The following is a 27,849-nucleotide window of genomic DNA, read 5'->3' on the forward strand; positions in this document are numbered from 1 at the left end:
AAAAGGGTTATCAGTGGTGTAAATTACCACTTCTTTATTTATGTAGGCCATTTTGTTTTAATAGTTTACATGTTCTCAATACAAGGACAAACTCTTAAAATATCATCAAATGATATTTAGTTTTAATATTTATCCTAGTAAGAAAGTAAAAATAACACAAAATAGATTATGTTAACTTATAAAGTAGAAATAAGTTCTATCATTGACCAATTTTTTTTTTTTAATAGTGTAGTTTTACAATTCAAGTAATAATTCAATAAATGCCAAACATATTTTTCCAAAGTTATATAAAATATGTTTACAAATGTACCTAATTTAACATAAATTTTGTATTACCATACAATTTTATTAGGCAATACACACATTTATTGAATATCAAATAAATTCTAGCCACACTAAATAAAAATAATTTCATAGAATGATTATACAAAATTATTTTATGAAAACACTATCTGAATTTAAAAATTTTAATTTTAAAATATAAAATGATAGTTTTATACTACTAGATGATTACCTCTGTAAAATATGAATATATCCTTTAATTTGAGCTAAATTTATATTCGATATTATTTAGTACATAAATGTTACAAATATTCAATCAAATTTATTATGATGTATAAATATTTAAATTGTTAACTTTATAACAAAAAATATGATTCATTAAATTTTATGTAAAAAGTGTTACAGTTAATATTTTTTTAATTTTTTTATATAGTTTATATCATATACAGAACATGTTAATTAATATACAAAACATTGTATTTTACAGTATGAAAGTTTTCCAAAATAAATCACTAATCTTTCAGTTATTTTTATTATATTTTTCTTAAAATTTATTAGCAAAAGTCTAGAGGAAGCTTTATTTGGTCAATTTGACCATGAAGCATAATAAAAGTATTTTTAATTACTTATAATAAAATTGTAACCCTGTATATTGATCGATAATTTTACTTCTTGAGACAAAGTTTCTCAGTACACCTTTGTTATTTTAATTCTTGAGGAACTGTGAACAGTCTTCCTCTCTCTTCATTTGTTTAAATTATTTTTCATAAATACTATTTTTTTTATCTACACTTTGTACACTTTAAAATTTAGGGAAGAAGATGCAAATTTTTTAAATAAAAAAAAAAAAAAATGTTCTTTCACTGAAGTCACTGTTATTTTTTTTTTTTTTTTAATAAATCACAAAACACTATGTTTTTAGTTGTAATATTACTTGTTATTATTGAACACTAGAAACTGTAGTCACTGACACTTATAATTTCTTCAATTTCAGGTATAATTTTAATATTTTTCAATCATGCTTAACTCCAAAACGAAGATGAATAACAGATAATAGTAAACTAATTCATGTATTTTTAAAATCCTGAACAAATAAATTATGAACATATAGTAAAACTAATGTTACATAACAAGAATAAAGAAAAAAAAATTGAAAAACATAATTTTAATAACAAAATATAGTGTGTTCCCGAACAATTGCATGTGCTACTAGTAGCTGACCTCCATGGCGTGAGTGATAGCATCTCGGCCTTTCATCTGGAGGTCCTGGGTTCGAATCCCAATCAGGCATGGCATTTTCACACACGCTACAAAATCATTCATCTCATCCTTTGAAGCAATACCTAACGGTGGTCCCAGAGGTTAAACAAAGAAAAAGTGCTACAAGTTAAAATGTATTGAATTAGGTTAGGTTATGTACTATATTTAATCTATTATGAAATCAAGCAGTAATGCTAAATTGATTTTATAATATTTAAAAAAAAACTTCGGGTTGTAATAAACTAGAGATGGCAAGCCTACTAAAATCTTTGATTTGTTCTTTCAATTTTTATTAGTAAGCTTTACATTATAAGCAGACTTACAGCAAAGGAGTTGGATTGGTATTCAACCTCTATATACTTAAAAGCAATGTGGTTTATTTAAAGAGTATGCATGACAGCATTTGTACTGTGCTAACCAAGTTCATAACTTTCAGAAAGGTTATTGTGTTTTTAATTTTTATTTACAGACAAATATAATAAATACTATTCTGAATGAATTTAATAATGCTTTTTGAATCGAATATCAGTAATTATTTATTGTAAATACTGTTTTTGGTGGTGAGAGCTTCTCTCACCACACTTCAGTGTTTCCCACACTTCAGTTTCCATAGTTTTGGAGCTCATTCTTGTGGAATATTAATTAAGAAGAAATCACTTCAAGATAGGTTAAGTTTTACATTAATATTAAAAAATATGTTTTAAGTTTACAGTAAGTTATATTCTTAAAATTATCTCTTAACCATCTTCAAATTTTTAAAATAGTTAGAGAAACCTAGTATAGAGATTCACACTTCCTGGATGAAGAAAAAGAAAGTGATTAAAGATTATGGAGACAATCTCAGTGTAGTCTGACTTCTGAGTCAGTCTTTAGTTTGATATTTTACACTAAGAAGTGTATCATTAATGCAAAATCTTGCCTTTGTATATTTATATCTTATGAACTTCTCAATAGAAAAAAATTTATATCATATTGAAATTTGTTCTTTTCTGCAGTCTGTTGTAACTTTCAATTGTTTCAAAGAAATCCAGTAGGAAGAATTAAGTAAAATTACTGAGTATCCCCTCTCTGTACTTTGCTTGTATTCACAGTATTGTAATTTCAATAGTGCTATCTGTTATGAGACTATTTAAAAAAAATAAATAAAAAGTGTATTTAAGAATTATAGTCTTCAAACACTAGTCACTGAAGTATTTGAAAAAATTTCCAAAGGCCAAAATGGTGGCCATTTTTTAAAATATTGTAAATTTTACGCTGATCACATGTTTTATCAACATTATTTGTAAGTATTTCTGTAATTTTAATTAAAATGACAAAACTATCAGTTTTTATCCCATTGAAATGGGATGCTGTTGAAAAGGGACATAACAGTAAGTTGAAGTTATATGATCAGGAAAAGGCAAATGAAAAACAGAGTTATCTTATGTGTAATTTTCATTATTTCCCACAAATTTTCCTTTTTAAAATACTATTAAACTCACAGTAACAAAAAGAAGTTTTCCTAAAAAATCTTTTCAAAAAAAAAATTCTAGAGCTGTTCCTTTATGTTATTTTTGGAATAATATACTACACTGGTTGATGTCTATACAATACATAATTATTTAAGATCAGAATAAAGTATATATTTATTTCAGGGTTGATGAACCATTGGATGATTTTGGTAAAAATGTTAGAAAAGAGAAAGATTTAAATTTGCTTTTCAATATATTATTCATTTTTGATTTATTACTAATATTAATAAATGAACCTTCAATACCTGATTAATCTATTTAGAGTACTTCAGTTGCCCTCTTTGGAAGTTAATTTATTACTTTTCTTTATTTAAACTTGCAGAATAAGACAAATGTGCTGGGTACTGGAATGGGAATATAATCCTTTCTATTTGGCTACTATGTTCATATTCAACAGTTCTGAAAATAGATCTTAAATACAGCAGCAAGGTCTCTATTCAAAAAATCACTTCTTAAAAATTTAAATAAACAAAATAAAAATTGCAAATAGAATATTTCACTAGTTTTCAAAGATAAATCTTCTTTGAGATTAAAAAAAAAAAAAAAATATTGTTTAGTATAGATTTGCAGCACAAAATAGCAGAGTTGTGTAGCAATAAGGACAATGTAAATATGTGTTTATGTAATATATACATATATGTATATAAATATTTTGATAAATAGGATGTATCATATATTGCTAAACGTGTATGATACATACAGGTTTGTCACCTGCAGAGTTGGTGTAGAGTTTCTCAGCTGCAGAGTTTAAAAAATGCTATAAAATTTCAAAAATTTATTCTCAGGAGGATAGGTCAAATGAATTAACAAATGGCAAATTCAAATTTTTCCATTGTCAGTTTTCTAACAATATAACTTTCAGGTTATCAAATAAGTAGAAACAATGTACAAGAAATGAATGTACTGTGTAACTGCCAAGAAGAATATAAAATGTTATCATCTTCCTAAATTTTACCCTATTATCATTTTGATATTTTTCCCATGTACTGTCACAATCTGTCTATTTATGATTACTGTTATTGGAAATTGATTATATTTTTAAACTGTTATCAAATAAAAAAAAAAAAATATACAAATTTACATTATAAAAATATAATAACATAAATTTATTTAACCAAAAAAGTGATTCATTAATGGAAATGGTCTTCTAATAATGAACTAAAAAAAAATCAAATTCATAGCATGTAGAAACTGACTTACAAACAAAAACTGACTTAAAACAAATTTTACAAAAATTCTTTGTTGTGGTTAGAACTTGCATTATTTCATAAAAATAAAATTGATAAAAATATTATTCTGTAATGTATCTTAAAGTATTTTAAGCAGCTTATTCTATTTTACAAATAAATTGGCTAAAATAAAAAAAAGTATTACAAATTAAGTACATAATAAAGCAAATAAACCACTAAAGTATAATTCAGCTTAATAATATTTTATAATACAAACTAATTAAATTTATTATGTCACAGCCAGATTTTGATAAAGTTTTTTACAAACAAATCGTTTTTTTTTATCCAAAAATTGTCACTTACACATCACTGATAGACATAACACTATGTTCTATCTCTATATTTTATAAATGTTTTTACACGTAGCATCTTCCTCCCACTTTATATAACAAAATGTACTACAAAATTTATGAGTCTATATTCTCTTTGATAAGAATTTTAAAACACAGAATAGTTGTAAAAATTACAACTTCGTCATTAGTCAGACAGTACTTTCTCTTTTGACAACCATAAGAGGTGTCTCAGGAGTGGGTGCATCTTCTGGCAGTGCTGCTGGTGGTGGTCGATTAGGATGATAAAGAGGTCTAACGTATCCGGGCCAGTGCTGACTGGCAGTACTTGCTCCTCTAGGTAAAGTACATGCTCCTGCATTGTAGGCTTCCATTGATACCTATTAAAAAATAAAACAAAAATGTAAAACTTGTTAGTTTAGGAAACTGCATTCTCAGAAGAATAAGAAAACAAAAACACATGCTATATTACTGTCATATATTAAACCTTTTTATTATGAGCAATTTCATGATGTATTATTATTATTATCAAATGATAATAATAAAGACTGTTTATTAAAAAGGTTAAAACTTTAAAATTTACTTATAAATAACAGCAACAACTAACTTACTTCTCCTATTGTTCAAGGATCCTGGATTTGAATCTCAAGTCAGGCAAGGAATTTTTCATGTAGTACAAAATTTCATTTCCCATATTCTCAAATACATGCTTCAAACATTTCTGAGGTGAATTAATGAATTAATTCATCATTAAAAAGAATAATAAATAAATAAAAGCAAGCTTCCTTAAAATTATTCCAGATCTTTGACTTGTATTTTTTTAATTTTAATCTTTTTTTATAATAGAGTTATGTAATTATGTATCACTTAATGATATTTGATAAAAACAAAGAAGCAAATTAGACAAATTTTCCTAAACACTGTGACCACAGTTTAGCAAGGGAAACTGCATTTATCACCAAATATCTGATCTACCTTTCTGTGGCCTATTTGTATCAGTTGTGATTGGGACAGAATTTTCGGGCTATTGAAGGAAATTGGAATGACAAAATTCAATTGTTAGTTTTTTTTGGATATAATTACTTGACCAAAAAACATCATCTTGCATGGAAACTAGTTTGAAACCAGTTTGGAACTTAAAAAAGATTAGAAAATATCACGGTGAGGATAGTTTTAAATTATTTAATTATTCAAGGAGATATGAACAGCAATAGCCAAAAAATTCAACAAAAATTACTTTCTAACTTTATGTGGATATTATTCATATCCATAAAAAGTTAATGGTAAAGCATTTTCTAAAACTAATTTTCTCTGTGAAACTTATACATTCTCCAAAAGCTATTCTCTTTTTACTCGAACATTACAAAAATACTGAAATTTTCTTTACATTGAAGTAATAAAGATTCTGGTATGATATTTCTAAGAAAAAAAAGGTGAACAAAAAGAAAAAAATACATTTTTTATTTCATGATGGGTTTGTTTTATTCTTTACTGTTATATCTTCAAAACAGTAAACAATAAAGTTTTAACATCAATAGACAATGCTACCTATCTTTTTTGCTTTTAATATGTGGATATAATCACAATAATTTATTTTTTACCACCTCTTTTTGAAGAATAATTGATTTTTATCTCTAAAATGCCCTTCACATTAATTCATATACACAGCCATATTAGTATAGTAAATGAATTATGCATGCATATACTAAGCATTCACACTTATACATTATTATAAAAATAACGTTTTTTTTTATAATTTCTATTGAGTCCTGTTGTATCCTAAGAAAAAAAATATTCAGATAAAAAATATTCAGACAATGGTTGTTAAGATTTAAATAAAACTAATCTTGGACGGAAAGCTTGCTTTGTGCATTATAGATCAAGTAAATATCTATGCTGCTTGCAAAATCACATGTAGTTTAGCTATGTAAGTATATTTTAACCAAAATTTACCCTTACTGTAGATTTAAATTAGAAAAAGGAGCATGTCAAGACTATGCACTTCAGCCTAAGGCTTTTTGTGTAGTCCTAATCTTTCTGATCTATTAGCCAAATTCTAGTCTTTAATAAGATGCACAACCTGTTTTATAAAATCAAAATCCATATATTCAAAAGAGAGGAAATGCCAAATATTAATTTTTTTGGTTTTAGAGCATTTCACATTCCAAGAGCAAGTGTAAATGTCTATTAATCACAATGCATTGATGGTGTAATTTGAATCTTGGATTTTCTTTAATAACCAGTGAGGTTGTTAATTGATTACTGAACAAACTGTCCATTTAAGAAATTGGTCACTGTTTTAAAACAGTCTAAAAAGAAACTGAAAAAGGATATTTACTCAATTCTTTAATAATAAACTATATTTGAAGTCTGTGTTCTCAACTGATTAATAACTTCTATGTCTCTAATACATATTACTTTACTATCGTATCAACAGTGTCATGCAAACTCTGCACACTGGCTTGGTTTCTATAATTGGAATTTTATCATCCTTTTTGACCAGAAGTCAGCTTCTATTTTCTTAAAACCCAGATTGCCCAGGAAGTCATTTGAGTTTCACTCTGTTGAGACTAAAAGACATGTAGAATTTTGAAACTAATGAAGTATGATATCAGTTTAAGTAAAATTTGCCACCTGATTATCTGAAGGTATTTGATAAGTGTTATTATCATCACATTTCACTTGTAAAGAGATAAAGCTATATAAACCTTAAAACAACAAAATTCTTTATCTGAAAATCTGAAATATATTTCCTGCTACTGTTTCTATGGATAGTTTAAAACAATCTATTATACACTAACACAAAAGCCATTCACACAGGAATCGTTATAGAAATTATCAGATTGTACCTAGATTTATGTTTTTAATATCTTTATGTTTATCTTTTTAATATCTTGGATTGATAGGTGCACACAAAACAATTTTAGGCTAAGATAATCTGCTCGTTCTTCTATTCTAAATCTAGGGTTATAATAAACCTTGGTTAGAATATGTACATAGCTAAACTAAATGTGCAAACAATATGGTCATTCAGCTGGTTTGTAATACCTAAGGTGAACATTTCTCCAGTTACTATACAGAGGATATTGTAACCAGTCGGTCTAATTTCTGCTGATGCACAAAGATTATTTGGAATAAATACCATGATTTTCTTTTCTAAATGTTGAAAAATTACATGAGCTTTTTGTGAAATAGGATACAATTGTTGGACAAAGAAAGGTTCCTTCCTCTAATATTCTTTAATTTTTTCTATAATTGTATTAACAATTTAATTACTTGAAGTTATGGATAAAATAAAGAACGTATTTTCCATTTATTTGTTTTTATTCATTTACTCATTTCTTTCCGATAAAAATCTTCAATAAATGTAATATGAGTTACTTAATTTATAGTAATATTAAATAATTAACTCATATATCCTGCAATTCAAATAATAAAAAAAAAAAAAAACAACTTCTTAATTCAATTTAAAAATTTTCAGAACCTGAGGTTTTGTTGGGAGGTTGGTCAGTTCTTGAAGAGGTAATCCACCATTTCGTAGAGTGCAATACCCTGGTCCAGGGTAACCATGTTGCAGGAGAGGAGAACTTCGGGTTTCTATTGTAGAAACATGTTGTCGCTTATGAAGGAACTCGGTGTGATCTTCAGCTTCTGTTTTTAAAAAAAATGTTAATATGAGAAGATAAAGAAGTTTAGTTTTTATAAAAGAATAACATCACTATTTTCTTGAAAAAAACAAAAGATTTTTTGTAGTTCTTTATCACTTATATTTATCCAAATATAATTTTATGAGTAAAATTACATTATTATTTCTTTCGTTATTTTCTTAATGAAAGGAGAGTAATGTGATGGAGAAATCTATTTATGCATGTACAACTGCAATACAGCTACAAAATATTTATACTAATTTTATGAATAAGGCATCCCTTTGTCTCAATTCTGTGACTTGGAAAGATACAGATTTTTAAAAGTTCTAAAAAAATTATATATTTTTCATGATGTTTCAGAAGCCATTTCTGATCTAGATAATTTACCACAGGATAATTTTCCTTTCTTTCAAGATATTTTATCTATTACTTTACAAAAAGTGTGTTAATATAATTTAGTTAAGATTGAAAATAATGTGGGACTTTCTGTGATTAAGTTTTGTTATTAATTATTAAATCTTATTTTAAATCACATATTCATGACACAAGTTTCTAATTCTATTCTTATTTATTTATTAAATAAGACTATTTAATGTAGTAAGGTCTTCATAATCAATCCAAAAATATAAACGATAAAAATATGTGTTAAATCGTCTTTTGATGTAGGTCAATTACATCAACACATATCTGAACACACACCTCAAAAAAATTATAACTAATTTTTAATGGTGAATTTAATAATAATATAATTGCATATATATTATGTATGCTTTTTACATTTTTTTGTTGTATAATAATAATAATAATAAAATAATAATATATATATATAATAGTAATATGTATAAATAATATTATTATTATTATTATTGGGTATCAGTATTAGATAATATTATTATCCAGTACCCTCACCCATGGGACAATCCCTGCCAAGGACTGAAGTGACTAACACATGCTGGGTGGTGCAAGACTTCGGCAGAGCAAGCTCACAGCAGCTCAAACTAAATCCACCTCCACAACAGGGAAAAGGAATGGCCACTCCCTGTCTGTACTCCACTCAGCATCAGCAAAACACGATCGTGCCTTCTGTCCCTGCTGCAAGCAGCAAAATCGAGAAGCACAACTGCAACCAACTCGGACAGCCTGGGACTGTATGGGATTGATGGTCCTGAGTCATATTTTGACAACATTTGGATAGAATTGGTGAAGTAGTTTACATATTTCTAACTTGTTCTTGTTTCAGTTTTTTTAAGTGGCAAGGCCCCTTTACACCCTTGTCATTTTAAGTTTCATTGTGGTTTTTACTATTTATATATAAATAAAATGACAGCCTATTTCTGGATGATCTGTTATGACAAGATTAGACTACTGACTATGTCACTTGTGTTCTTAACAGGGAGGGCAAAGTAATTCTTCATTTTTTCTTTTTTGGTGTGGAAAGGGGCTAATGAACACAGTAGTCGATGCCCCTGAAATTAAAAAAAAAACAAGAAAAAAGAAAATGTATGCAGGTAAACACCAAATAGTAAGATTATTTTTTAAGTGGATAAGTAACTGATATCTGATAGAATTTCATAGGTAACTGGTTAGAATAAATTGAAGACCAGAAAAAATTTTCTAGTTTGTCTTGTTTGTTTGTCTGGTGCAAGGATTCTTACTTATTTGTACTAATCTGGTAAATATCTTTTCAACATTATGCTTGTTTATTGAATCATATATAAAAATATGACTAAGCCACCATAACTAAGTTAGCTATTATAGGAACTTGTGTCAAGAGTCTGACACAAGTACACTATTTACATACACTAATTTTTATACACATTTATACATAAATAAATTTTTATACACATTTATTTTACACAAATATTTTGTCTGATGATTCTCTGGAAAATAAAATACATTTTTAATTTCTGAGAGGCAAAACAATGAAATGGGTGTTTTTGCAGATATAAATAGAAGAGAGTAAAAGAGAGTAATAGAAGAGAGTGAGAAGAAAATTTTCAGCTTGCATTATCAAGCTAACATATGTTTCTACTTAAATATAAAAATCCTGCTGAAAACTTGCAGAATCTTTCCCCTAAATTCTAAATCTTTCTCCCCTTACTGTTTCTTGTTACTTCAAGGTGAAAATATGTGTAGTAGAGGAAATATATAAAGTTGGAGTAGATATTTACCTCCTACAGGCTGAGGAATAATATCTGGATTTTTTTCGTCACTATCACCTCCACTATCTCCACCTGGATCAAGTTTGTTTATAGGACTAGATGATGATTTATCTGCACCTGAAAGGCTCCCACTAGTACTTCTTGCACGTGCTTCTAACTTATTTCTTTTTCTACGACCTTCATTTCTTGAACATTGAAGTCTTAGAACAGTAGCAACAACACATGCCACCAAAAACATAGCAGACACAACACCAATTACAACACTCATTATAGGGGTAAATCTGAATCCATTTCGAGGCCTCTCTGTAACAGGAAAAGGTTAAACTTGAATGTTTTTAAAATCAAATAATTTATTAAGGTTTCCTCAAATATAAATCATTCTTGTAATAATGGAATTTATTTTGTACAAATTACGAATACAAATTTGTTTTAGTAAATTTTGGTTGGTGAGTTTATTTTTCAACATATGTAAGTTTAAAAAATGTATAACATGGTTCAGAACTTATTTTCAACCATTTTAGATGTATATTTTTTTATTACTAATCTTATAAATTCTTTTGAATTATAATCATTTTCAAATAATACGATAATTGTTTTTTTCAAAGGACCTTGTAGCTAACTTTCTTCATTAGTGGAATAATGGCAACAAGTTATATGATGTCAATCATGCTGTTTAAAATGAGTTAAGATTTTTTACTGCTTAACAATAAGTCAAATGAAAATTTACTCAAAACAGACCAAATTTAATTTATAATAACAGATATTTTTTTACTTATATTAGGTAGTTATCAGCAATGCAATGAAAATAGTATAGTTTTAATCATGCAAATAAAATACTTCTTTTATTTCATATTTTAAATTTGATTTGGCACATCTAAAAGAATAATCATTTGGTAATTTTTACTGCCAATCTCCTTGAACATCAAAATTTTTGCAAGCTTTGATTGCAAAATCTTGTAATATTTGCAAAAAAATATAAACCAAATTATGATTATGATTAAATAAAAATAATTTTTTTTTGTTAAAAATATTATAGTAGAAATAATCATAAAGTATAAAAAATGCTGCAATATGGTTATTATTTGAAATTAAAATTTTATTTTCAAAATAAAATTAATTTAGAATAAACAGTATGAAATAAAGACTACCTCTTTCACTAGTAAGTTGTTTTTCTGGTAATCTCAGCGTAACAGCGCTAACTGGTACAGGCTCACTCCTTCCTTTACCATTTATAGAATATACACATGCTTGATAATGGTTTCCAGGATCAAGACCTGCCACTGTGAAACGAGGTACTACTGAACTCATATTTGCCAAAAGTACTTGACTCTCAGCTTCTCTAACTTCCATTAAAAAACTTTGAGGTAAACCTCCATTAAATCCTTCAGCACATCTTAATGAAAATGATGTCATTGATGTGTTTGCTACAGTGCAGTTATGGACCTGATCTGGTCGACCTGTTAAAAAAGTAATAACAATTAACACTATGCACTGAATTATCAAAAGTAAAGATAGCATTATTCTATATGTATAAAAGTTGATAACATAAAAATAAAAAAAATGCCATTCAATGATATTTTGAAGAGGTGTTATTTGCTAAAAGTACTTTTTTCTTTAATGGTCATTTTCATTTTATGATATGATTTAAAATGAATTCTATTTTTTACTATTGCTTTTTTACCTATGTAGTAAGATTTTTGTTGCTTAATTGTTTTCTGTATCAGGAATCTTAAGATAACTTTATTACCTGTAATTACTTATCCTTTAACAACTCTTCAGAAATTAAATTTACAAGATTTGTAAATTTAATTTGATGATGAGCAAATAAAATTTGCTCATCTTGTAGAGGAGTTGAATCAACTGAAGGATATATTTCCTGCTATTAAGTGAAATTAAAGTAGAATACTGAGCATAATACTGACCACAAGGTGACAGTGAATAAGTAAAATTCATTATCTGTCATTGTCAGTCAGCTGTTACCACAACTGATCTGACAACGGCCCTATGTACACTTGTTAGCAATGTACTTTATTAATTGTGTGTGAAACAGGGGTGTGCTGGTGCTGGGAAAGCCATTCTGGTACTGTTTTTTGGGAGAAATAAAAAAAACTGTACTTTCACATAAAATTTGTTTTAACTTAAAGGCGATAAAAATATTATGTAAATTTAAAAAAATCAGATTGCATGAAAATGGTCCTTGTTTTTGGATATCTGCAGACTAATAGTGACAAAATAAATTGCTAAAAATCTAATTCAGTTAAATTCATGTAAAAGATAAGTTCTTTTCATTACAAATGTCAAAATGAATGCGCATTATTTATAACACTGTGATATAGCAGAACTACCTGTGGCTGTGAACTATCTTGTTGCGGTTTGCTATAATACAAAATCAAATATTCGGTACTGAAAAATTTACAAGTGCACATTTGTTGTCAAGTGTATTAGTGTATCAGGATTATCAGTCTGAGGATGGACTAAAGTCTATTCATAATAATATTCGATAAAGGTCGAATTGTGCCTTCAGCCTGTGTGAAGTTGAATAGTAGAAAAAAAATTGTAAAATTGCTAGTATATTTAGGTCTGTCAGATTAAAAAAAATAACTGGCATAAAGCTTGAACTTTTTATCTGACTATGATTTTTCAAACCCATATGTAGATGTTTCTTGTCAAACAAAGCTACTAAATTAGGTTTTATAATACCAGTAACAGGCATTATTAATCTTAATGGATAAGATTGACAACAATGGCCAGTATAATATAAATAAAAAACAAACTATATTTCTCTTTTTTTCTTCTCAAAGTAATGGTTTAGAAATGATGACCCAATTACTATAAGAAGTAGTTGAGTTGAAATGCTAAATGACCTGTCACAACCCTACTTGTATTTTTTTGCTGTTAAAATTTAATTAATATTTACTTAAATAAATATATAAATCATTTATTCTGATTAACATATTTTACAGATCACATCAGGATAATGGGATATGTATGCCATTGCACAAATAAACAAAAAAATTGCCCAAGTCTGGATGGATCAAGGGAGAAAAAGTAAAACTTTGATCAGAGCTGCATTATAAAATATTTAGTTTATATAATAAAAATAGTGGCTAAATTTCATATTAATAATTTCAATTATAAAAAAAAAAAATATATAAGATAATATTAAATAAAATATGGGAAGATATCAAAAATATACAAAATAACTGCAAAATAAATAACAATTCAGAAGATGTTAATGAAAATTATTTGAGAAGATGCATATGTACATGTTAAATGACGTTGCAGAAGGATTTCAAGGTTTTTCAATTTTTAAAATAATAATTATTATTATTTAAAAAGTAATCAACAGAGTAATCTCCCCAGTCCTTTTATTGCATATGAAATGAAATAATTTGAACTGTGGTGATACCCTGGTAAGGCTACACAGTGCAGGTGATGAAATTATAATTTCTGGAATCTATTCTTTTTTCTTGTTTAAAATATTTGTTTAGTCAATATTTCATAAAAATATCAAAATAATTCTGGTTTTTGTGTGTAATTAAATATTCTATCTTTCTAAAATGATTCTTTGTTTTTAAATATTAAGTTATTTTTCTGTCAGACTTTCTATGGACTTTCTGAGTTATTATTATTATTTTGCTATTTTATTTCTCCTTGTTTAAATTATTTTTGTTTCTCTTCTAACTGCTCATTGTTAAAGTGATCTAATTACTTACCTAACTAATGAGATATGTACAAATTCAATGAGTGAACAAGTTTAAAAAATTAAAAATGTCCACCTTATTTATCGAAATAGCTACTAGAAGTTTTTATAATATTATTTAAATATATTTACAAGTATCTTTTTAGAACTTGAGTAACAACAGTGAAAATAACACCTTTTAGTAGGAACTTGAAAAAATTTATTTTGAAAGTAAATAGAGGTCTGATGTCTGCGTCTTTGATAAAATTAAGCCAGAATGTAATTCTTGGGACTCAAATTATGGGGGAAAATTTGGTGGTTTTATATGAAATTTGACCTGAAAATTTTAAAAAATTAGGTCCTAGAGTTGTATTTTTAGTAATTTTGAGAAGTCTGGAGTAAAATTCAAAAGATGGCATATTTATGTTTGTGGTAAAATAATTTGATGTTATTTTACCTCATTTGTTTATTGGTAATAAATATATAAAAGTTTTAAACAAAACTTGGAGAGAATTTCTTTATGAATGTGCTATGATTACCCTTTTAGTGTCAGGGATATGTTAAAATATACAATATTTTATAATATATATATATATAAATATATAAATATCTGGAATTGTAGGTATATATATATATATTATATATATATATATATACCTACAATTCCTACAATTCAATCTGGAATTGTAGGTATATATATATATATTTACAATTCCAGAGATTTTTTCAATGGTGATTTCCTAAAGTACCAAGATGTTTTTGGTAATTTTCTAGTTTTACAAAAAAATTCACACTTCCATTATTTATTCATCAATTTAAACAATTTTTTTTGGATCTGTTCATAATTAACTACTTTATAACGCAACAAATCTTACTTTACCATATAATAAAACATAAATACATAGTAATAAGAAAATTTACTGACTATAAAAAAAATTCTGAATTTTCCAAGAAATTGTAGAAAATTTCACACAAAAAAATATTTATCAAAAGAAACTGAACATTACGCAAAAGCCACATTAATTTTGCACACATACACACACACACAAACCAAGTCATCAAATCACACTTTTGTTCATAAATAAATAATTCATAATTTTTTTAACAAATAAATACATTTCTTATTTCACCTTGATAGAGAACATACTATAAAACAAGATGAAATGTAATGGTTACAATTTATGAAGAAAAACACTGTATAAAGACAGTTTATGAAGAAAGTAAACTACCCATACTGCCAATTAAAGGTGAATTTCAAAGAAGGATAATTAAGACTGCATTAGATATTAGTTATGACATGGAAAGCATTTTGTATGAAGGTGTCTTTTGCATTTTTCACAAACGAGTGTTGATTGTTTCTTTTCCCTCCATTTTTAGTGCTCGCAGCATTGCATACCCAACAGTCCCTTTCCATCTTGTTTGGCAATTTACCAAATAACAGATCTGGATTAGTGTATCATCACAACCACCAGACTGACATCTTTCATTGTTATCTTCCTTTTGTTTTAATCATTGTTCTGACATACTTTCAATCAAAGAAATGATATAGTCAAGGTGAGAAAGCGGTTTGTTTGTGTTCAGTTCATAAAAAGAATTGAGGATCATATGAGCAAAAATGTTGAATGTTATCTTTTTCCAATATTTCATTGTTTTTCTGCCATGTAGGTACTGGTATAACACCTGATCAGAAGCATTTACTCCACCAATAAGATCACTCGAGTTTTCAATCATTTTTGGCTTGCTGGTTGCACCCTTTCTTTTTGACCTTCTCTCATCTGTTGCAACTGCATCAGTAAATAAGACCAAAACCTGCTTTTTTTTACTTTTCTTCTGCTTACAGTCCACTAAAAGCAATTACCTTTATGCAAATATCTTTTTTCATCTACCTCAAACTTTCATAACATTTCAGCAGGAATACCCTGACAATTTGATCTTAGTGTTAGAAATCTATATTTTGAATAAAAAATCATTGCAAATCAGCTGATTTTGAAGTTGAGAGTTCTAAGGTTCAAATCCTAGTAAAGACAGTTATTTTTATATGGATTTTCATACTAGATATCGGTGTTCTTTGGTAGTTGGGTTTCAATTAACCATACTTTACAGAAACGGTTGACCTGAGACTGTACAAGACTACACTTCATTTACATTCATACATATCATACTCATTCATCCTCTGAAGTAATACCTTACAATGTTCTGGAGGCTAAACAAAAAAAAAAAATACAAAACTTTGATCAGATTCAGAGATGTAAAAAATTATCTATGGACACATGAAATCCTTTGTTCAATATATTAGCAGCCTCCAAAAGCTTTACTACAACAACATAACTCGCTTTCTTTTATCTCCTTCTTATCTTCCTTCCTGGCACACTTGCAAATAACGCTTTGATGTTTTTCATACTCTAATCTAATGATAAATTCTGTCTGAGAGTGTAATGAAATTTGAAAACCCTACCTGTATGTTCAACTAATAGAGTAAATCTTGCTCAAAGGTCATAATTATGTTGGCTTGGTTTTAGTAGGGTTGTTGTATCTACAGTACGAAAGAATTGAAGAATTCCTTGAAATCTGTTGCGGGTAAACATTCTACCAAACTAAGGGATATTTTGGATTGAATTAGTCCATGTAAATTAGTACTTCATAAATTGTTGGTTTCTTGTTTATTTCCATATTTATCAGTACAGCAATAAATGCTTGTATTTTTAAAACAGTAACTGGCAACTTATTAAGTTACTGGTAACTGGCAGTAACTTATTAGTATATTTTACTTTTGAAGAAACAGTAAAAAGAAAGGCAACAGTAAAAAAAAACATATGAAAATATAAAACTGGTGGCGACTTTCATTGGTGGTAGTGTTTTTTACCAGGCTGTTCTACAAAACTAAAATTATGTTGGAAGTATCTTATTGGATAACTTCCCATTCACTGCTGATGTCCTATTCAGTCTCGATTCTTTTTCATAAAGACTAGCTAGTCGGGGCCTGTCTATAGGGCTATGCACGGGAATAAAATGATTTTCATCATTACGCCTGCTCTCATCTTCCGACTCTGAAGACAAAAAATTATGAAAATTTACTTTACTTAATCCTGATGTAGATGGCCTTGCTAAATTATCCTCAGGTGTGTAGTCAACATAACTATCTGTGTTATCTACAACTGAACTACTACAAGAATTTCTACCTGAACCACTCTCAATATTAGAAACATCACTCACGAAATTATCACTCAAATATTCGTCTTCTAATATGTTTCTTATCGTATTATCGCTTAATAACGTTCTGCAACGTTTCATATTTATAATATAAACACTAACTACGATATACCATAAAATTACCTCACATGCTAAGCATAGAAAGCGGACACCTTATATACGGACGCCAGCACTTTACTCACGAAGCCTTGACGTCTTTAAACAGGACGTAGGCATTTTAAGGGATAAAAACCATAGAAACTAAAAACGTTTTAGTTTCTAATAAACTCTGAAGTTCTTACAGAACTTCAGAGTTTATTAAAAAAAAATGCTTATGCAAATAAATGAATGTATCATCAAACCATTAAAGTTTAACGACTAAACCGAAAGAAAATTATGACAAATACGAGTATCATCGAATGGAGTATTGTTTTTAAAGAAATATTATTTTTATATCATTATTTTCTCAATTCAATTCTCCATTATTTATATATTTCATTAAAAATAACAAGACGATGAAATAACGCAGAAAATAGCTTACCAGTCGTTAAAAATTAATAAAATATTGCTCTAGCAATAACAAACGAACTGGGTCAAACTGATAAAGCTTATTTAGGAAAGGTGAAAGACGAATAGCATAGGAAAGCGGTAGAAGAGAGAGAGAGAGACAGAGAAGAAAAAAGTCTGAGGTTATTAAGCAATGATTTAAAGAGATAAGAGAAAGTATGGTTGTGGTTGCATTGGGGTGCGGTACGATGTCGGTTGCTTGGTTTTAGTACGGGTGAGGAGGTGCGGGCGGCTCTCACTATATTGGATTCGTGAGTTGTGGGCCGAGAAACCATTGCGGAGGAAGCAATAACCATGTTTTGTAGCCATCATAAATTACTTTATTTTACGGACTACAATGATTAATTCACTTCACGAAACCACAATAGGCAGAACGAAACAAACGTCCTTCTGACTAGAGCGTAAATATCACTACATCGACCTGACAGCGAAATATTATTGCCGATAAAAATATATATATAAAAAATTGAAAACATAAGAGAAGAATAATTGAATTATAAATGTTAAATTAATGTCAGAAGAAAACACAGAATAAAACAATTTAATAAGTTGAATGAACGGTACGATAAATATCTGTATGTACAAATGATATGATAAACTAATTTCTACAAAAATTGGAAAACATGACTATTGATTTCATTTACTGACAACTCACTTTAAAACTTAATGAGTAAACGTTAAGAAAATAACAGCTAATGAAAGAAAGAGTACTTTAGGGATAATGCTTATTGAAAAAAAATAACAAAGTTCCTAATATTTCAGTAGTATGCTACGTATCATTTTTAACTAAACGATTTAAAAAATGTATAAATTCACTGTTCAAAAAGCGATAATATATAAAAAAAAAACCAGAACCAAAAAATTATACTGCTGGTTGCAAACTAATACCGAGTAACTTATCTGATCAATCTAACATTTTTCTGTCAACTGCTAAGTTCCTTAGATGAATATACCAGCAATTTTTAAACCTGTTAAAAATGAGTATTGTATTTAAGAGGAGACGTTTCAGTTTTTCTAAAAGTAGACCTATTTAATGGACGTTTAATATTTAATTAGATTTTTGGAAACTTAATTTTCCTAATATTTCAAATTTAATTTCGAAATGGAATTTACAAATAGTATAAATTTTAGAATCTATCCTAACATATTTAATAACAAAAGTACGTGAATGTTTTATACAGCTTGTTTTATTATTTAAAAAAAATAACTATGGAAACCCTCATAGCAGTCAATGAAAAATGAAATAAGTGAGGAAATCTCTTTATGGTACGCATATAACACATAAAACAGTATTTTGAATTACTTTTACATCGGTATTTAAACCGGAAGAAAATATTCATAAAAATTATAATAAATAATTCGACACAAATTTTAAAATTTTCTATTTGCTTCTCTAACAATAATTTAAATTATCATCATATAAATAAACTAGCGTAGTCAGTCGCGACTTAGCCCACAACATAGATGTAGCTTTACTCGCAATGCTTTTTTAATATAAATAATTTAAAATAAACAAAAAAATTATTAAAATCGCAAATCTAGCATCCCCATCGCGGCTTCGGCCGTGCTTTATGGTTACTTGCGCTTCCCGTCACGATCAGAGGGTCATGGCTCGCTTTGCTCTTTCTTCCCGTTTTCTCCCGTTTCCATTTCCTTCTCCCGTTTCTCTTTCCCTTACTTCCCTTTCCACTTCCTCTTTTCTTTTCTCTTTTCCCTTTCCATTTCCTTTTACCCGGTTTCCCCTTTTTACTTTCTTCGATTTTTCCCTATTTCCCTTTTCGATTTTTCCATTTCTCCCTTCTACCTCGCGCGTAAATCGGTCCAGTTGTTTTTTAGTCTATAGCGGACACACATATCAGAAATGTTGCAATGAATCCTAAAATATTTGTTTAGTATAGTGTATGTTGCTTCTTTTACGTCCAACAGATAGCGCTGTTAACACGAACTATGGTTTTTTATCGATTTGAACCCCATAAAATCAAAATTTCGCAAATTCCTTTCATAGTGCACGCCTACTTAAATGTACGAAGGTACTCTGAAAATTTCAAGTCTACCTATAATACAGGATTATCATAAAAGAATGGTGCGGTTGCAGTAATTCATAGGAAGATTGTAGGGAAATTTCTAGGTGTTTTATTGGTATCCCTGAAAGCCTCCAACCCAAAAGTCTGTTTATCAACAGTTGTAACCACAATGTCAGTTGTTGTATTGTTGTTGCGGTGAGTTTAGTGAGTTACTATGTTCTCGGATAAAGACAAAGCAAAGTGTTTTTTATTGATATCTGAATTAAAATCCGTAATTTTAGTTCAACGTGCGTTTCGACGTGAATTCGGGAGAGATCCACCACACAAAAACAACATAACACGTTGATTAAAACTATTCGAAGAAACTGGATCAGTTAAGAAACAGAAATCAACCGGCAGACCAAGTGTACCAGACGAAATGGTTGAACTAATTAGACAACCGGCAATTAGAAGTCCTGGGAAGTCCATCTCCCGTCGAAGCGTCGAATTAGGTATTCCAAAATCAACAGTTCACAAAGTTTTACATAAAAAACTGAAATTACACGCTTATAAAATCCAGATACTGCAGGAATTGAAACCCGATGAAGGTGTAAAACGTTACAATTTCGCTGTTGAAATGTTGGACAGAATAAGTGAAAACGAATCATTTCTAGATGATATAATTTTAACAGACGAAGCTACATTCCATGTGAATGGATGTGTTAACAGACACATTTCACGAATATGGGGCTCTGAAAACCAACACGCAATTATTGAGAAACAACGCGATTCGCCTAAAGTTAATGTTTGGTGTGGTGTGATGAAAAATCGTGTAATAGGGCCTTTTTTCTTTGCTGAAAAAACAATTAATGGAATTGTGTATCTTGACATGTTAACCAATTATTGCTTTCCTCAGCTGGATGAACTCGAAAACATTCATCAACTTCATTTCCAACAAGATGGTGCTCCCCCGCACTTCAGTGCATTTGTCACGGACGTTTTGAACGAAAAAATTTGGAGATCGATGGATAGGCCGGCAAGGACCCGTACTTTCGCCTCCAAGGAGTCCAGACCTGACACCTTGCGACTTTTTCTTGTGGGCGTACATCAAAAGCGTTGTTATACACAAAAATGTCATGACCTAAACCACTTAAAAAACAGGATTAATGAAGCAATGACAACCATTAACGAAGAAATGTTAACCAATGTTTGGAGAGAAGTTTAGTATCGTTTGGACATTTGTCGAGCGACTAAGGGCGCACATATTGAAATTGATTAATTATGTAAAAAAATGTTTGAAACGACAAATTTGAAAAATAAAAAAAAATAAACTGTAAGTAATCTGTTTTAATTTAAACCATGTTGAAAACCGCACCATTCTTTTATGATAACTCTGTATAGAAACAAATTATAATATAAAAAAAAAAGATGTGTTTAGTCGATATTAGTTATTGAAATATAAAAACATACGGTAGTGTTACGGTAAGTACGTTAAATATAAAAATTACTACAAAATAATATACAATTTAAATGGCGCTGTTGAAAATTATTTTGACCACATATTTATATACACGTTAAACTGGATGTAGATAAATCAATACGAGTATACGAGTATTTTTTTTTTGTTTTTCATTAGTATTATTTACAAATTCACATACAGAGTAATATTGTTACCCTAAAAGAAAATATTTTAATGGTATTCTAAATAAATTGTTGGGAAAATTTTTGAAATGGTTCTGCAATTTATTAAAAATAAAGGTAACATAATAAGGCCCTTTCTTCTAAGCTGAATTATTGTATTGAGCTGTTCGAAATACATCGGCCCGTTGTCTGGTTTGGTGAAGGTGAATGTTGTTATATTTTATTGACTATTCTTATTATTAAAGATTGTAAATCAAAAGTATAGACGCAAGCATTAATTCAAAGTATTTAATATTCTAAGTATAGATCTACACGATTCATACTTATAGGCGCCAGGTAATGATCTTACAGATTTTTTTGTGCGTTATCGTTCCGACATTTCGAGAAAGTCCAGAGATTAAGAAATTACATTAAATTTTAAATGAGAGTATATATAGGCATAATAAATATTTAATAATGTTGATAAGCTTAGCTTTTTATTAAGGCGCTTCAAAACAACAATACGGATTGATTTTGTCGACACAATAATCAATCGTTAATTCCACCAAACACCTAATATAAACTAGTCCTCAAATTGATACGAATAAACGGTATGCTGTTGTAATGCACATCAAAGGATTCAAATACCACAATCATTCAGCGTTTGCGTATCGAACAGTGGCGTATCAGAACAGTGTGTCGAGGGGGGTACTTATCCCTCTACTAATCGTAGAGCTTGGACATCGGTCCTTGCTGCTGAGTGTTTTGAATTACAGCGCAGGTATTTCATTATTTAGTACAGATACTTTTATGCGGATCTGAGTACTAGATCATGGGTACCGGTGTTCTTTGATGGTTGGGTTTCAATTAACCACACATCTCAGGAATGGTCTACCTGAGGTTGTGCAGAACTACATTTCATCTACATTCATACATATCATCCTCATTCATCCTCTGAAATAATACCTTACGGTAGTTCCGGGGGCTAAACACAAAAAATGAAAGGTATTTAATTATTTAATGGCGGTTATATATTTATTTCTATTTTTAAGATAGATGGAGCTAGAGATTGCAATCCTTGTAGATCGGGGTTTGAATGATATTTTTACTGGGGTTTTTCCTTTGGAGATAAGCAAAATATTTGCGTCTTTCTCTCGGCACGATTCCACTTCAGTCCGTCCACTAATGGCTTTTCAGTCTAACAGGAATGCGCCGAATGGGATCCTAGTTTTTCGAGGGTACAATGCACTCCATTCGTGGAGGAATTCGTATGTGCTGTCGAAAAACGATAATCGATACTTAATAAATCAAAATATTTACTGAAATCGACATACTAGAAGTTGTGCAAAGAAAAGAAAAAAAATTCTGCACTAGTTATGGGAAAGGACGTAAATCTCATTTAAATAATACAGCGATAAAATGCTGTATAATTTAGGGTTATTAAGAGGTTACAAAAAAAAAGAAAGTTTTGCGAAAAGCAACCAATGGATTCACTGAAAAAGTTGATGTCGGTAATAAATATTTTGTTTAAGTCGTTCGAAATTGAAATTTAATACAACTAAGAAACAACCTTCTTATTCAAGAGTTTTTTTACTACTTCAAGGAAACTCTAAAGGAATTTACCTCTTAAAGGCTTATACGGGATAATAAACCTATTTATTTTTTCGTTGTAGAGCGTTTCGTAGATTTGTACAATTAAAAAAGAAAAAGAAGACTATGTGATTATGAGAAAAATAAGATGCTTTACAAAATGAGACAACTATGATACAAAAGCTTTAAAAAAATTAAATACTTTTCTAACAATTTTTCAATTTCTTTTTTTAAATTTGCATCTAGCCAATTGATACAGACAAAGAATAGAACACCACAATAGATGCAACTGTAGATAAACATTTTTTTCTAACCTAACATAAAAAAAACAACAAAACAATCAAATTATGTTTATTATGATTTTATTTGTAACATGAAGTTTTCTTTCTTTTTTTTGTAAACCAAAATTTTTAATAACCGGATTTTTATTTTTAAAAAATGTTCAACTGATTCAATATAAACTTATTTAAAAAATTACTTCTTCAAAATAATTTTCTATGTTTATTTATTAGTTAAAAAATCTTAGAAGTTATTTTAATTTTTTTTTGTTTATAATTTCATGATTACATAAATACACACAAATAAAGAGTATATATAATACTGTACATATAATAAATAATACATGCAATGTGAATATAATAATTCCCCTGTATTTTTTCCTATAATAATTAATGTAGGGAATTCTGATGATAGATGTCATACATATTTTTGACATAAATACATTTCAACCTATTCTAAAATTTTGGCTGCAATAATTGTTTCCACCATTACTGGATCCAATTTAATTTTTTAAATGGGAGTCTGATCATGTGACATTTTTATGTCAATTAAACAAAAAATCGATTGCAAAAATTTTACACTGTTATTTCTATCCATTTTCAAGTTATTAGCCATTACCAAAAATTGAGGGTGCTTCTTTGACCAGTTCTCTGACCTAAAATCTCTCTGACTGAGTTCAAATCAACATGGAATCTTTCATATGTTACAAATGAATTTTGTAACATATTCCATGAACATTCCATTTCCTATTCCCATGAACAAGCTCTAAAGCTTATAAGGTGAATAATTCATAATAAAACAAAAACAAAAAAAAACATGAGTTTTTTTTCATTTTTTTGCTGATGAATTAATTAATCACAGAAGGTCACAAAAAAACTTGTATGTGAGAATATGAAAATGAGAATTTGTAGCATATGGAAAATTCCATGCTGACCAGGATTCAAACCTAGAACCTCCGGATGAAATCCTGAGATGCTACATGGTGATCGGCTTTATTGCTTAATTTTATTAAATCATTAGGTCTCTTAAAATCCTTTAAATCATTTGAACTAAATCATCAACATACTTTTAACAGCTGATATTTAAAATAACATTGTAGATTCATTTGAACCATACTGTATTTTTATAATAAAGGTTACAATTTAAATGAATATTTGTTTCTTTTTTTTTTAGAAAATGATAAAATTACTGTTTCGTTAAACCTAACACTATAAACTGTAGTACTGTTTAAAAATGATTAATTATTTTTGATTTATTTTTTTAGCACTTTATTTCATTTTTTTCAGTATTATTTAATTTGTTATCAGTACTTGCTGATTTCCTATTGACATCTATGCGACAATGACATGTAGACGTAAAAAACATAAATGCTATTTATTCTTGGAGCAAGTTGTAGAAACTATCATGAAACATAGAAACTATTGAAGATAATGATCAAAAATTTATATTCTTTTCAAGTTTGATATTGCTATTTTTTCGATAGTTGATATTTTTTTCAAAATCCAAAATAGCCTACTGGATAAGTTGGTAAGAGTGAAATATGTCATATATTTAAATGAAATATAATAAATTTGAATACATCAATGACAATCATTGCTTGATTCAATTTTTCAAAGGAATGGGAAAATATTATGATAGTTAAACGATTATTTGTCTAAATATTTTCTTCAGTAATGAATGCTCTTTCTATAAAAAATTGTACGAAATAGGATCCCAATATTTCTTATTTATTGCTTAAAACTAATACCCAGTAGTTTAAAAAATTGAATGTTTGGGTTGATTTTCTAGAGACAATTATATAATCTTAAAGAACTCAGGATGTATATTTGCAAATGCTTTCTTCTTTTTTTACTTTCAGTAATACTGAACTTCTTAATTCAGCTTCTTAAAAACAGGATTACCGGGAAGAAGATTGTTATACTGTCATTTTGTTACATGATAATTTCTACTACTTGCTTCAAAAATAAATAACATTTAATTTTCTTTTCAAATATTTTGTCATTGTCGTACAGACACCAATAGGAATCAGTATGTACATACTGGTGAAAATATCAAATAATTACAGAAAAATAATATAACGGATTATAAATAACTTAATTTTAAACATCACTGAAATTTATAGTATTAATAAAAAAAGAACAAAAATTGTGTCAGTGATTAGAAATGCTGCTGGTGAGTTGATAACTCGGGAAGAATTCCAGAAAGGTGAAACTGTTTTCCAGAAATATATTATCCCACTCAATAGAGAACTTTTAAATGCTGAATGTTTTGAAAAATTCCAAAATTAGGCAAAGAGAGATCATGCTCTGCTTTGCCAGTATTCAAATTGTATAAAAATGCTATTATCATCACAAATCATGAAATACTAACAGCACATTTTTTTTTACATTTTTATTTTGTAAATAAACTTTTACTGAATGTTTACCTTTAAAAGATATAACTTGTTAGTTTACTTAGAGCTTTTCATCCATTTTTACATTACAAAATTTTTGAAGAAGAGCTTCAATAAATAGATGTAATTTTATATAATTTATCATTAGAATTTTTAATATTGATGATATCATTAAAATATATATAGTTTTTATTTTCCCATACATTTTTTGTCGTTATATCAGCTAGTTTTGAGACTCTGGTTTCACTTTTCTTAAACATTCTTGTTTGAAACAACAGCAACTGTTTGTTGCCTAAAACATTATATTAGATACTGACATTAAAACAAGCCAGTGAATGCTCTAACAGGTTTTTGTTAAGTTTTAACAGTTTGATAACATTTTTATTAAGTGCATATTAGATGTTTACTTCTTTTTTCTTCTTCAAAATTTATAGTTTCCTGTTTATCAACACGATTTTTGTAAGTTTTCCTTTTTTTTATTACAATCTGTTCTTCATTTCTTGTATTCTTTTTATTTAAATTAAAAATAATCCAAATAAGAATATTTAATGACGTTATCAATCTATTTTTCTATAAAATCATGTTATAGAAGTGCGAGCATTAACGACCCAGGCATATATATGAGTACGCATACATAGCCTACACAAATAAATAAAAAAAAATTAACGATTACATAGATTTATTACAGAATTTTAAGCAGTATGTACTCATTCCTTAAGACAGGTACATACCCAGAAGTCCATCTCATAGGAATAATTTATAGAACTCTTATATTATAAAATAAAAAAAGATCATTTGGTATGTGTATTTCATTTAAGATTCTTTGGTAATATTATTCAGAATATTGTATGAAATGAAATTTTGAAAGTGCAATAATTATCTCTTAATTCATCACGCTCCTTATCTAAATGTCCTTTTCATTGTGGAAGAAGTCTACTTATTTCAGAGCTTGGAGTTCTCCTTTTTAGCTCTATATTATTCACATCAACAGCTGTTTCTTGAGTAAATTTCCATCAACTCCATCATTTGTATGATTACCTGCTTCAACAGTATCATGTTCCTCAACTGCTACATCATTCATCACAGCTTCCACTTAATCAAAATAATCACTGTCACTTAAATCTTATCCTCTGACTGATCGTATTATATATATCATATTTATTTATTCTCTAATGATAATTAAACTAAAATTTGTTCTATATTTAATTAAAAACTAAAATCTAAAAAATAAAAAAAAAATGAAATTAACAAAACACATGAAACTTCAATAGAATTTTTCTGCAATCAGAGTGCATAACTTCACACAGGTCAACAGTCACTGTTGTGCACTATAACAGGATGACCAAGTGTGACCTTCAAGTTACAAACATAAAGGGCTCAAAATTATTGTAAAACAAAGAAACAATGTTTTGCAATTGTTTTTAATGTATACAATATTTTTATGTAGGAAACACTATTCTATTTACCCAATGATAAGTATACAATTAACTGTAGACAACTTTCTTCATAATTGTCAGCTAATGGGAAATGGGAAAAGAGTCAGCTAATGGGTATCTTGACCAAACCCACCGGGTTGGTCTAGTGGTTAACGCGTCTTCCCAAATCAGCTGATTTGGAAGTCGAGAGTTACAGCGTTCAAGTCCTAGTAAAGCCAGTTATTTTTACACGGATTTGAATACTAGATCATGGATACCGGTGTTCTTTGGTGGTTGGTTTTCAATTAACCACACATCTCAGGAATGGTCGAACTGAGAATGTACAAGACTACACTTCATTTACACTCATACATATCATCCTCATTCATCCTCTGAAGAATCATCTGAACGGTAGTTACCGGAGGCTAAACAGGAAAAAGAAAGAAAGGGTATCTTGATCAAAAAATTATGTATTGTAAAGTTTATATATCTAGGTAATGGTTTTAATCATCCTTACAGCACCCATGTAATACTGAAGTCACAACAGAAACTTGTGTTCATATATTGAGTTTTGTTTAATAAACAAAATTTCAGTTAACTGTCTCCCACAAAAACAGTGACACTGCATATGAAACCAGTTTGCAGTTCCAAAGTTACTGCATGTGCACAGTCTTTCTGTCTAATTATTAGGATTTATGTTTTAAAAAAGACTGCAGAAAGAGTTGCCACTG

General features: G+C 28.5%; 1 protein-coding gene across 1 annotated transcript in view; it reads right to left on the reverse strand.

Annotated features, from left to right (window-relative positions):
• Window positions 1-4,608: 4,608 nt before the first annotated feature.
• LOC142325736 (nephrin-like) overlaps window positions 4,609-27,849 on the reverse strand; it is a gene marked incomplete at its 5' end in the record, with an annotated part of 400,912 nt that continues 377,671 nt past the window's right edge. Inside the window, 4 exons of the mRNA XM_075367769.1 lie at window positions 4,609-4,952; window positions 8,057-8,223; window positions 10,391-10,684; window positions 11,530-11,838. Of these exons, the coding sequence (XP_075223884.1) occupies window positions 4,764-4,952; window positions 8,057-8,223; window positions 10,391-10,684; window positions 11,530-11,838 (959 nt within the window). The remainder of the gene's footprint in view (window positions 4,953-8,056; window positions 8,224-10,390; window positions 10,685-11,529; window positions 11,839-27,849) is intronic.

This window comes from Lycorma delicatula, chromosome 5, assembly GCF_047948215.1.
Source record: "Lycorma delicatula isolate Av1 chromosome 5, ASM4794821v1, whole genome shotgun sequence".
Taxonomy (NCBI): Eukaryota; Metazoa; Arthropoda; class Insecta; order Hemiptera; family Fulgoridae; genus Lycorma; species Lycorma delicatula.